The sequence below is a fragment of the Cajanus cajan genome, chromosome 7 (assembly GCF_000230855.2).
Source record: "Cajanus cajan strain Asha chromosome 7, NIPB_CcT2T_4, whole genome shotgun sequence".
Classification (NCBI taxonomy): Eukaryota; Viridiplantae; Streptophyta; class Magnoliopsida; order Fabales; family Fabaceae; genus Cajanus; species Cajanus cajan.
Genome location: NC_138523.1, coordinates 47,693,778 through 47,706,874, shown reverse-complemented (window position 1 = coordinate 47,706,874; position 13,097 = coordinate 47,693,778). Strand labels below are relative to the sequence as shown.

Here is a 13,097-nt window from a genome sequence, read left to right as displayed (position 1 = left end):
TTTGAATTAGATTATGTGCGAGTGAGTAAATTAACACATACTTGAATTCTGATATTCGATCGAGTATGGCATATAAACAACAATTGAGACAAGAGAATGGCCAAGACACTTTTTTATTACGCATTATTTATCCAGAGAGGTTCTTTAAAATAAGTGTAACCGACAGAAAATTATAATTTTTAATAAATTTCGGTAGATAAAGAGTATGTTTAAAAGAATATGCTACTTGGCGTTTCTAGGGAGTAGTGCCGGACTCCAAATCGCCAAATCCTGTCTCTCACATAGGAAGTACATACTTGTATATATATATATATATATATATATATATATCATGGATATTTTATATATATAATTAAACAAAATGAACTAGATTAAACATCGAGATAATTAGTGCCAGAATATCTTAGCGATCAAACCTTGATTGAATAGGGAATCTAACCAAAGCTTCTGTTAATAGATATTCTTAGTGCAACTACAACAGAATTGTATGAAAACGCTTATAGTGTGTTTGGATGGAGAATTTAAATGGAGTAATTCATTTATTTGAAGAATTTCAATTTCTTTGAGGTGAAATATCTTGTTTGGATGAGGAATTTATAAGGAATTTGAAATTCAAGCATTTGTGAAATTCCTTGAAATAGTAGAATTTCAAATTCTCCCAAAAGAGTAAGAATTTGAAATTCCTCATACTTTTTTCTTCTTATTTCACTTATATATTTTATCTTATCTATTATCTCTTCATGTTTTTAATTATTGAATATTTAAAAATATATTTAAAATTATTAAATATTATCTACTATTAAATTTTAAAATTATTAAATATTTAAAAATTAGCTAATATTTATTTTTTAAAAATTGAATTTAAAATTTTCAACATATAAATATATTTTTAAAATTAATTTTATCATAATGGAATCAAATTATTATATCCAACCTAACAATTTAAAATTTGAGAAATTTGAATTGACTTATCCAAACAAAATATTTTAAAAATGATAGAAATTGAAATTAAAGTAATTCAAATACCAAGAATTTAAAATTCCTTGAATTTGTAAAATTCCTCATCCAAACACACCATTAAGCTTATCCATAATAAAATTATGTGCCAGCATACAATATCATCAATACAAAAAGGTTTAAACAATTATACCATATCGGCATATCGCAGTAACAAAGAAATTTAATAACCTTTTCGCTGAAACAAATACATAATTTTTTTTTCTAATTTCTAAACTGTCTTTGCTTTTGGGTTCTTCTTCCTGATTTGTTTCCTAGGAATCGAGTGCTTCAACTCTATAAAAAATAGCAATGCACCAAAAAGTGCTGTGCTCTGCCATCAAAAGTGAACACATTATAATAAGTTTTCACACAGGTAAAATCGTCAGATAGAAACACAAGAAATAACAATAGTTTGCACATACCAGAATGAAATCATTCAGCAGCAAATTGTATTCAGGGTTATTAGGTCTATAGTTGTAGAAATCATACAGAATTGGAGTAGAAAGCCCCAAATACAAGAGCTAGAAAAAAAAAATAGTAATCAGGGTTATAATGCTTTATGATCAAAACTGGAAAAATAAATTTAAGAACGACAACTTTTATTCATTTCAAAGCTAAGAGAGCAAGCGCTTACCAGAAGATAAGATCCAAATGTACTTCCAAGCACAAATAGAATTCCTCCAACCCCCTTTAGAAATATGATAGAGGCAATGACTGGCCGAACCTGTATTTAGCATTTTATTCAGAAACACTTGTACAAGCATAAATTGAATTCCATTACAAAAAATTGATAGATGGCCTTACATTAATATCTGGTATCTCAAGCCCCAGATTGGAGGATAAATTTCTCCTCACAACAGTGAGCTTGGGAATCAACTCCTTTGCAATGGATCCACCAGTGTCATCAAATTCATTAAACCTAGCAACATACATTCCATATAAATACACGAAAGCACTAAATGACTAAATGTTTCTTCAATAGTATTACTATTATCATTACCAAACTAGAAATTACTTTTAACAACCCAACATTTGATAGGCTAAAATACTTGGTACACAACCTATGCTCATACATAAACATCAACCTTGTGATCAACCACCAGGCAAGTTACAAAAAAAAGTAATAGGACTTAAACTGCTGAAAAGGCTGTGGCTGGCAACAGAAATGCATTCCAATCAACAAGTCTCCAAGACATCAAATCAGAGCAGTAAAATTTAGTAGAACTGCAATCTCTGCATAAATTGCATATGGTACATTTTGGGTCCTCATATTTTTATGCAACAAATATCATTGAAAAACCAGCCAGCTGAGCTCTTACTCTGTCAGTTGATATCTTAACACAACTAAGCTTCTATTAAGCTTTTATATTCAACATCAACCTATACCCTAATATAGACAAAATGTAACATTAGAGGCTGCAGAATTCATTAAAGAAAAAAAACAGGGTTTCCGAAGGACTGAAAGTAGAAAAATAAAAGTCAACATTACTATTGACTAAAAGTTTCAACAAATGAATTATCAAGATTTAGAACAGTTCATCGTACTATTACTGTCTCATAGTTCCTTGCAGTGTATTAGGCACGAACTGTACACAACCCATGTCAAATGCGCCATTTAAAATATCAATTTGCAGTCTTTACGTAACTTGATATCGAACTCGATACTAATCACGAACATGAAAATCCCCACTGATTCGAAGGAACAGCAAGGAAGCAGCTAAAGGGAAAGCGACATTAGATCCAATTATCAAAACAAACATCCAATAAACAGCGTCATGGGTCTATGTGTGTCTCAGTGAAACACAAATCTGAATGAAAACCCAGATGCACAAAAACGAAAGAGACAATTTTTTTGAAGTAATCTGAATGTTATGCAAAAGAAAAGAAACAGATTGATCCAAAAGAGAGAGAGAGAGAGAGAGAGAGAGAGGGCTCACATCTGCCACGCGGAGAGGATGAAGAGGGAAGCAAAGAGGAGACGACCCAGAAAAGAGGAGAACCCCATTTTGTGATTGTAACAAGAGAAGCAGAAGGGAAATAATAAGAGAGAGTTGTAGTGTTGTACTCACTGTGGTCAATTTGGTGTCTGATTTGATTCGTCAAACACGAGAACCAAATTTAAGGTTGGACATTTGGAATATTTAGAGGGAGTTGAGGATGAATGTTTTGCAAGAAAACACAGATGCTGCTTAACACTTTTTTATTTTGTCATAAACACATATGCTTACCTTAATGCTTTAGTTTGTTAGACATTCTCATTTTTTATCTTTCATTTCAACCAATTTAATTTACAATGTATTTTATGGTAGCATTTTTTTTTAATTCTTTGGACTTAAATTTCAAATTATTCAAAAGATACCATCATGTCTTGGTTCAAGTGATAGTAGGTGTGTGTTTGTATAATTGGTAGCGGGCATTCCAAAGTAATAAAACGGAGAAATATGAGTTTTGGTGGATTAAAATAAACGTATGTTTACCTGTATCAAACAGGAAAACAAACACACTGTAGATTTGGTCTCCTTAAATAAGATTTCAAATTTGAGTTTTATGTACGAAAAAAACATGATTAGAAGGAAGACTCCACTAAAATTAGTCAATCAAGTTTCCTAATGAACATTAGTCATCAACAAAGTTGATTTCATACACATAACTTGTGTGTTGAATTAGACTCACATTCTATACAATAGATTATAGATTAAGATGCAATGTGTTGAATATTTATTTGTCAATGAGTGAAGTAATGATAACATTGAGTCTCCAATAAGCTTGCCCACTAGATACTATATGAATTTTTGTAGACTTAGTCTATTCATTAAGAATTTTTAATTTAACCATTGAATTGTTAAAATTTAATATAAACCTTGAGTTATTAAACGGAATAACTCTTAGTAAAGTTACTCTTGAAGTAAGTCTCTCTCATATATGTAAATCCTCTAAAAAAAATTATATAACATTAGAAATTATATAGTTAATTCAATTGCCTGCAAGTATATTTAAATCTTGTTTATTTAGGTGATAAATTTAAGGTTGTTTAAGGAAAATTTCAATTTTTTGATAATTTTGTTTAAACAACATACATTAAGGTTAGGGACCTAAATATTAATCAATAAGAGTTATCTTATTACTAGTAATAAGTATTATTAGTGTTTTACTTAAATGGTAATTCTAAAAGGATTTCTCAATCTCAATTAAAATTATAAAACCATGCAATGGTTGATCATACCAAAACAAACATTAAGTACGAAGTAAAAGTGATTAACTAAATAAAAACACTATATTGAATGAGAATAAGGAAGATTACATATATGAGTAAAACGATTACATCAATCTCTAATAGTAGAGACTTAGATGATCACAACTACATATTACAAACAAGAAAAGAAGAGATTTTGGAGTGATCTGTGATTACGAAAATGCTTTCACATAAAATTCTCTCTAATCCCTCCAAATTTGTGCTTGTAAAAACTAAGATACAAAGATCTTCTAAAAAACCTAATTTATAAAGTTTAAACGGGTTTTTGTTTGTGCAAGCTCGCTAAAAATGTCCATGTAGTTCGCTAAAAGTTACCTCAATTAGAGTGTCTATCATGATCGCTTTAAGTGAATTTTAACTCATTTAGAGTGAGTGTCTTGCTTGCTTAAGCGAGCTATCATGATCTCCTAGGGATAGTATATGACTTGCCTCACTTAGAGCACCCATCATGATCACTCTAAGCAAATTCTGACTTGCTCAGAGCGAGAACTTTACTTGCTTAAGTAGCGAGAACTTTTCTCACTTAAGCAAGCTATTGTGTGCTTCTAGGGGCAATCTTTATGTGGACTTGCTTAAAGCAAGCTATTGGTCGCTTTGATCAAATTCTTTGAGATAGGTATGCTTAGAGTATATTCAGTTGATCTTGATGTGAGAGTTCTTTTAAGACTCTATAGCTTTCAAGTTTCATTCTCCTATGTCATATCTCAACACAAAAACTATTAAAAATACCTAATTTTAGACAATTTCATCCTAAAAATAAAATTAACTCTAACTACGTGTTTTGTGACAAAAAAAAAGATTATGAAGCATAAGATATATTTAATAATAGTCTAAATTAGATTAAAAAAATTATAGACATATTTGACAATTATCAAAGTTCTACATCCCTTAGGAATTGAGAAAAAAGAGTAGTTTATAACTTATATGAATATTTAGTCTAATACAATTTGTTTAGAAAGAGGTCTTCCAAATTATTTGATTTTATGGTATTGAATTAGGTGATTATATTGTAATCAAAAGAAAAACAAATCTATATTCTATTTATAATATAAAAGTTCAACTATGAGTTATTACATTGACATGTCGCTATAAAACTGATCTTACATGTTGGTACATCATCGTATTTACTTATGTGTCAATCTTTTCTCATCCTTTTACATTTCTTATGTAAACTTCATAACTAATGGATACCTCACTTTTTTTTTTTTTTCATAATCACCGCTATATATTTAACTTTTTATTCCATTTTATTTGCATCGGAGGAAGAAAATTCATCAAAGGAGTCAAAAAAATTGTTATGAAAGAAAAATATGATTTATTTAAGAAGTTGAAAAATTTGTCATAGAAACAAAATACATCTTAGTCTAAGAATTTCAGAATATTAACTTATAAAAGAGAGGAAAGTTTAAAGGAACAACAAGTGTTATTACTTTTCTCTAATTTTTCATTTTCCTCCATTTTTAACTCTAAACCTAAGGTGTTACTGCTTTTTTATAAATTTTTATTTTCTTCCATATTTATCTCTAAATCGTAATTATCATTTTATGTTACAATTCTCATAAGGAATTGAATGTAATTTTCATTCTTCTACTTATTTCAAAAAATTAAATTGTCAAAAATAATATTCATTCTCTTTTTTCATGAATGCTTTGAACTGTAATTTCCATTTATTGTCATAATTTTAATCTTCATTGTATTTAAGTGCTATTAATTTTCCTTCTCTCGTGAATAATTTAAATTTGTGTTTTCATCTAACTTAATAATTTTCACAAAAAATTAAAGGTAATTCTCATTATTTTTTTTATTTCATAAAATTAACTTATATATATATATAATACTTGTTTTTCTTTCTCATTAATTATCTGATTTACTATTTTTATATATCGTGATAATCATCATAAAAAATGTTAACATAAAATAATTTAAAAGTTAAAGAAGAAGGAAGAAATCATTATTTTAACACCCATATATTTTCCACTGTATTAAAAAAATTAGTCATATATTAACAAATTATTTATATTTTATAATATATGAATTATGAAATGCTTTTGGTGAAATTATAATATTTTTTTTATTACTTTAATATTTTTTATCTTACATATTCCTAATAAATTCAAATTAATTTTACATAATTAAGTACAATCAATCACGCTTAATTAATTCAATAAATTTCATTACAAAAATAACGATTATATTGTAATTGGCATTAAATTCATACTTAATAGTAATTAATTATAAATACAATTCTATAATTAAAATTTTAAATTAATTAAATTATACCACTATACTATTTAACTTAAAATTCAATTATTTAATGTCTTTTAATTATATTTAATTTGCAAAAACTCATATGCTGGAACAAATAATTAGTGATATGTTAACAAATTATATGTTTTATATATGTGAATAATGTTTTTTAACTATTATATTAAAATACACCATTTGAAATTTATGGTGAAATTATAATATTTTAATTTCTTTTATTTTCTTTTATCTTAAAAATTCTTAACAAATTCAAACTAATTTTGTATATTTAAGTGTAATCCTTCATGCTTAATTCAATAAAATCGATTACAAGAATAATAGTTGTATTATAACTAGAATTAAATTCACTCTTAATGACAATTAATTATAAATACAAATTTTATAATTAAATATCAATTAACTAAATTTTATATCATGTAAGCTAAAAACAATTATTTAATTTCCTTTAATTATAATTAATTTTTCTTTTATTAGATGATATAGTGATATTTATTTAACTCTTAATTTTAATTAGTGTTATAAATGTACATAATTATATTATTCTAAACAATTGTGGAATATATACCAATGTGAGGGTAGAGTTCCTCTCGAGTCTTAGGGATGTAATATTTTGGTGTGTGAGGCTGCTTAAGATGGTCAAACGGAGGTGTCATTATTTTCTTGTGTTTGAAGCTATCCATGAATTAGCTACACTCAAAGAAGACTGATGCCTATTTTCAATTCTGTACTGCTCTAACCAATGTATCTTCTTAGACTTTAATAGGTTTGCAAATCACCATTCCTGAAATTTGATTTTAATACTTGTGTCAAATAACCGTATAACAAACTCAATTTCATGCTTACAATAATTGAGGCCGATAGTAACTACAATTTGGGATTTTTATAAAACTATCGGTATAAGTTTTATTGACTATTTATCTTTATAAAAAATATATGTATATTTCCACTAACCACTTGATTATGAAATAGTTTATTCTAGGACATAGAATCAACTTGGTATTTATATGAGATAATGTTTTATTAATGAAAATTCTGTTTTTATAAATACAAATGAATTCTTAGTTGTTAATTTTGAGATATTATATGAAACATATTGATAAAAAAAAATTAGCTTATCTTCAATGTTAAATATAAAATTGAATCAAATATAACTTAATTTATTTTAATTTAAAAAACTGTCTTATTATAATTCTTTATTATAAACTTGGCTTTAATACAGTGACTCTTGTCATATAAAATTTATCTTTAAGGATAAAAACTATATTAATGAAATTATTATGTTAGAAATTAACGTAAAACTAACAAATATACAATCAAATGTTATTTAAAAGTTAATTTTTAACCCTTCAAAAAAAAAGTTAATTTTTAATTTTAAATAATAATATTATAATTTATTTTAAATACAATATACATTATCATCATGTCGTAAATTGTCATGCAAGGATAAAATTGTTAATTTTTGTGAAAGAAATTCTATGACACGTACCTACATATATTCAAGAGTTTTCGCACCGTTCTTGATAAACTTTTCCTTTTTTAGGTATGTGAAAAGTCATTCAACTCAGTGTTAACACTCTTTCTAATACATCTTTTTCATACATTATATTAATTTTTTTTTAAAAAATCATTAAAATTAATTAAACAGGAAGTGAGATCACATACAATTATATAATTTTGAACAAATTTCATCAAATAATAAATAGAATGTTAGAAAGTGTAATATTAACATTTCTCCATTTGTTCAACTATTGACCTAGAAAACAATTATATTAAAATTCCTAGATTTCTTTGGATTTTATAGTAATTATTTTTTTAATGTTATATTTAAGGTGATTTTTATTTGATTGATTGGATAAAGATTTTATAAATTCAATACGTAATATTATGCATTTAAAAATTTAATCTATATTTCAAAAAAGATATTGTCAACAACTCAGTTTGCTTGCTCCATTTCTTAGGCCTTAGGGGTTAGTTAAACCAGAAGTCAGCCAGACCTACATGATACCTAACTTATTTTTTTTTCCTTCTAAAATCCAAGATAATATATATAAAAAAATCTAAAAATTAAGTAAAAAGACGTATAGAGCCTTGAAGTTGACAAATACTAACAGTGTGGATGGAGCGTGGACAATTTCCAAAAGAATGTATGAAACATGTAAGGGTGACATAGTGTTGCCGTGTAGTGGGTCCAGACACTTTTGTGGAATAAGCTGCACGCTATTGGGGACGCGTGGTGATACTTCACTTTCATGTCAGCACATAACTCAAACAAAGAGCAATGCAATTACAAGCAACATAGGTTGTTAATGTTCTGTTTCGTCACACTTTTGTTTTGACTCTTGCCATTTGCCAACCTTAACTTCCTTCTCTAACGTAATTTCCTGATTTCCTTCTCTTCTTTTGCCCGTGATACTGTCCTCACCCCAGATTCCATTTTCCCTTCTTCATTTCTGGGTCTCCATCTATTGGCCTTCTTTTCCTGTTTCTGAGGTGTGTGGATGTTAAAGTTCTAGCCTTTGGGTGCTTTGGCTATTTTTTCTGCTGCTTTGGGTCAAATATGAAGATGGGTGTTCATCCTTAGCCTTTGAGAATCTAAGCATTTTCTTGATTTGGAGAGAAAGATGAAGGATTTTCCTGGGACACCAGGCACTGGCCTTGGTTTGGCTCTAAGGATGTCACAGTTCATTTTTGCTGCTGGATCAATTGCTTCCATGGCTACCACTCCCAGTTTCTTTAATTTTACGGCTTTTTGGTAATTGGAGATTTTGCTTTTCTGAAACTTTTGGTGTGATTTTATTGCAGTACTCAACATATTCTCATAACACATTAGTCATATGTATTTTATGCAGCTGTTTGTAATTGATTCGGTTGCATGTTTTGATTTATGCATATAAGTCAATTTAGCTTTCGCAAGTAAGTTTAGCACTTTGTCTGTTATAGTTGTGACTGGAATGTGTTCTGGAAATTTGTCATTGTTGTTCGGATTTGGGAACTCTGATATTCATGAAGCTTTTGGATGTAATTGATGGGAATCACAATTTTTATGTGACTGAATCAAATGTATCATGTGTAAAAATTCACTAATCAGTTGTGTACTACACAATGAATATTTTTATGATAGAAATGATTTAATTGGTGGAAAATTATTTTTATAATGAAACTATAATTAAATTATAAAAAAGCATGCATTTAATTTGATTAGTTTTGAAAAATCTCAAAAATTTGTCTTGATGATAGAAGAAATTAAAGCATTGCTTAAAGAAATTAAGGAAACTAAAATCTCCTTTGATTGAATAACTAATCAAGGGGGAAAAAATATTGGTTTGACATGTGTAACAAAATGACAAAGATACATGGCTACCTGAGGATGATAGTACAGGCAAATTATCCTACTTTCAAGAATGATGGCAAGTTTTATAAAATAGTGGTGGATAAAATAGCAACTATATGATTTGTTGGATTAGCAAAATGAGCTTCTGAACCTGCATGTCTTACAAAAGGAAATGAATCGAATGATATTCATGGTTGAGAGGATGATGGAAATGAGAATAGCATCTTCTTTGTGAGTTATGTCCTATTACATTTTAATGAAACTTATGTGTAAAGTTCTTGAAAATATTCCACCAAAACATTATTTACTGGGCTACATCTTTCATTCTTAAATTAGTTGTAAATAAGAAGTGGAATTTTTTGTGTCTTTTCCTCCTTAATCTTTAGTTATTCCTCCTCAGTATTGGCAATAAACTGCAATGTTTACTATTTACTGACTAACATGTTAATACAAAAAATAAAAGAGAGGAAAAAAATAAATGTTGATTGTTTGACTATTGGAGGGCAAGTTTTGTCATAATGGTTCAAATCTTGGAAATAGTCTCTGCTTGCTGGGTTAGGGCTATGTTTATTTACCCTCCATAGAACCCACTAGGTGGGAGGGAGCCTCGTGTATTGGGTTTCCCTTTGATTGTTGGACTGTTGCCATGAAAGTGAAACCACTCCTAGCCTACCTCACCTAGAAGAGTTTATAATGTTTCTTGGGACCCTTTTCTGTCAAATTCAGTGGCCAGACAAGATGCTTTCAATGTTTGGCTAGCAAAATACTAATGAAATCATCATACTTGTGTGATACTAATTTTGGGTAGATTGCTGCATCCCAAGTTCCCAACTATCTGCACCTGCTATATGCAAATTCTGTTTGCTTGTTGATTTTCAAATTTTTAGAACCGTAGAATATGGACCTACTAACCATTCAATCTCAAATACATTTTTATTTTAATTATTTTGATACACAGGGTGCACTAAGAATTTGACCTTACTGTAGAAAACAATGTACGCTGAACAATTAATGAAGTGATTGTTTTTGTTTCAACAGTTTATTCATTAGGTGTGATGTATCTTAGTTCAGTCAGATTCATTAATGGACATGTTCACATGATGTTCCCTCTTTATTTGTCTCTTTATCCTGCCCCTTAAAGCCTATGAATATTACTTTTAGATCATGGTTACTGCTTAAAATGTTCAAATTTATCGTGTTAGACGTAAACTTTTAAACTCTTTGTTAATCGGTGTATGCTAAAAATTGAAGAAATGAAACTGAAAAGGCTGAGTTTTGGCTCTCCATGCAAATGATGACTGAACTGGGAGTGGAATTCTGAATAAACTGAAGCAAGCTTAGCTGGGTATGGAACTAGGCTTGGAGGTGAGATTGGGAAGGGTGTTGGCTAAAAAGGGATGTCTTTGGTTAAACCTCTGTGGAGTGTGGTATAACTGCAGATTATTAGTATTATTTTGTTGCTCTTTGATGAGAAACTTGGGAGAAACACAACACTAAAGCTATTCTATTATAATTGGAGAGCACAAGGCCTTGTAAAACCCACACTAGAATCCTATACTTCCAATGTGGGACTCAAGTCCATATCCTGCAATTGGATCTTAACATCCCACCATGCTTTGCAGCCCCACACTCGTGTAGTCCTTTGAATAGTCATGCACAAACACGGGGATGCAGGTGGCACATGGAAAAATCCAATTGATAAGAACCTTGGAAATATAATGCCACAAAATCTAGTCATTGTTGTTGGAGAGCCCAGGACCTTATAAACGCCCTACTAGTATGTAGGACTGAATTCCCATACTTCGCAATTGGATCCTAACACTTTTGTTTTTCCCTATGAAAACATGTATGTCATGAATCATGATCTGTTCTGCTGTTGATACAATGATCTAGAAATATACTTACATTGTTCATCAATAGCTTGCTTGGATGATGAACATGGAATAACTTGACACTGACCGCCCCTATTGTATTCCAGTTACTTGATAGCTTCAATGGGTTTACAAGTCATTTGGAGTTTTGTGCTTGCTTTATTGGATGCATATGCCTTGGTGAAAAAGAAGGTCCTCCACAATGCTGTACTGGTTAGCCTCTTTGTAGTTGGAGATTGGGTTAGCCTCTGCCTAGACCAGTTATTCATTGGTTTATTACATACAATAGGAGTTCTGAAGTTGTGATCTTTCATTAACAAGTCTTCTTAATCCCTGTCACAGGTAACTGCAACACTATCTCTAGCTGCGGCGTCTTCCTCAGCCGGCATCACGGTTTTGTACTTCAATGATCTGGGGCACTGCCATTTTGGAGAGGAATGCCAAAAGTACCAGATTTCAGTAGCATTAGCCTTCTTGAGCTGGATACCTATTGCAATATCATCCCTAATTATGCTTTGGCTATTAGCTGCAGGGTAGAAGATTCTATATTCGGCTCATCCAACATGATATTGGAAATTTTCTTTGAAAGTGTCAATAGGAAAGGAAATAGATTAGAGGTTTACACTCATTTAAATCAATTCCTTCATTTCAACTAGAAATGGAATAGCTGCAGATTGTAAAGAGTAAAAAAGTATACGTGGTTTTTGCCTTGCAAAGAAATTAGGTTACTAAAGGTGTTATGCGGAATTCCTGATCCTGTGCTGTGACTAGAAGGTCAAAACTTTTTTGTTTGTCCCTTGGATCATTTATGTCTATAAATCATTTTCTTACAGCTGCTATGAATGGAGTACCTTTGTGCCTAATCTTGGGTTAGTATGTCACAGATAACTTTGGTAAAATTAGAGATGTGTAAAAGATTCATTCCGATCTAAATTATATAATTTGATTTGTTTTGAGAAAAATACAAAGTGATTCAATTTACAAAAACAGTTAGTTAACTAATCCGTTTTTTATGAATTAAATTGGTTTGATTCGATTTTTTGAAATTTTTTTTTTTACATATAAATATTAACTGGATAATCAAATTACACTAAACTGATCTAATTAAAAAAATTGATCCATTTTTAAAAATAATTAAACCAATCCCTTTTTATAAAGATAAATTAGTTCATTTTGATTTGAATTTTTTAAAAATTCAATCCACGAAGAACCTTAAAGTAAACATTAAAAATAAATTGTTTAAAAAATAGTGATGTTATTACTGATGTGTTGGATTCACATTATCATTCAAAATTATGTTGAAATATCGCTAGATATTAATTATTGGTAAACGTTTGTTTCATGTTAGAGGAATTGAATTCTAAGTTAAAAATTGATT

General features: G+C 29.4%; 2 protein-coding genes across 3 annotated transcripts; one reads left to right on the top strand and one right to left on the bottom strand.

The window, feature by feature from the left end:
* Positions 1-1,023: 1,023 nt before the first annotated feature.
* On the bottom strand, positions 1,024-3,196 carry LOC109805142 (HR-like lesion-inducing protein-like protein). The gene is made up of 5 exons (XM_020367132.3): positions 2,937-3,196; positions 1,804-1,918; positions 1,634-1,723; positions 1,422-1,520; positions 1,024-1,330 (listed from the first exon to the last, which is right to left on the bottom strand). The coding sequence occupies exons 1-5, from the start codon at positions 3,002-3,004 to the stop codon at positions 1,229-1,231; spliced, it is 474 nt and encodes a 157-aa protein (XP_020222721.1). The 5' UTR covers positions 3,005-3,196; the 3' UTR covers positions 1,024-1,228.
* Positions 3,197-8,757: 5,561 nt separating this feature from the next.
* Positions 8,758-12,582, top strand: LOC109804640 (CASP-like protein 5B3). Of its 2 annotated transcripts, none has more exons than XM_020366475.3 (3): positions 8,758-9,269; positions 11,827-11,932; positions 12,062-12,582. In XM_020366475.3, the coding sequence occupies exons 1-3, from the start codon at positions 9,139-9,141 to the stop codon at positions 12,254-12,256; spliced, it is 432 nt and encodes a 143-aa protein (XP_020222064.1). In that variant the 5' UTR covers positions 8,758-9,138; the 3' UTR covers positions 12,257-12,582. The 2 variants fall into 2 exon arrangements, with proteins under 2 accessions (XP_020222064.1, XP_020222063.1); XM_020366474.3 differs by having other exon boundaries at positions 8,770-9,269; positions 11,827-11,959.
* The last annotated feature ends 515 nt before the right edge of the window (positions 12,583-13,097 follow it).

What these genes read in the sequence shown, in the direction of transcription:
- LOC109804640 (XM_020366474.3), top strand. Translation starts at nt 9,139, where the DNA reads ATGAAGGATTTTCCTGGGACACCAGGCACTGGCCTTGGTTTGGCTCTA. An exon ending in TTTAATTTTACGGCTTTTTG is followed by an intron (nt 9,270 to 11,826) that starts GTAATTGGAGAT and finishes ATTGTATTCCAG; the next exon opens with TTACTTGATAGCTTCAATGG. An exon ending in TCTTTGTAGTTGGAGATTGG is followed by an intron (nt 11,960 to 12,061) that starts GTTAGCCTCTGC and finishes TCCCTGTCACAG; the next exon opens with GTAACTGCAACACTATCTCT.
- LOC109805142 (XM_020367132.3), bottom strand. Translation starts at nt 3,004, where the DNA reads ATGGGGTTCTCCTCTTTTCTGGGTCGTCTCCTCTTTGCTTCCCTCTTC. An exon ending in TTGAGATACCAGATATTAAT is followed by an intron (nt 1,724 to 1,803) that starts GTAAGGCCATCT and finishes TGCTAAATACAG; the next exon opens with GTTCGGCCAGTCATTGCCTC. An exon ending in CATTTGGATCTTATCTTCTG is followed by an intron (nt 1,521 to 1,633) that starts GTAAGCGCTTGC and finishes TTTTTTTTCTAG; the next exon opens with CTCTTGTATTTGGGGCTTTC.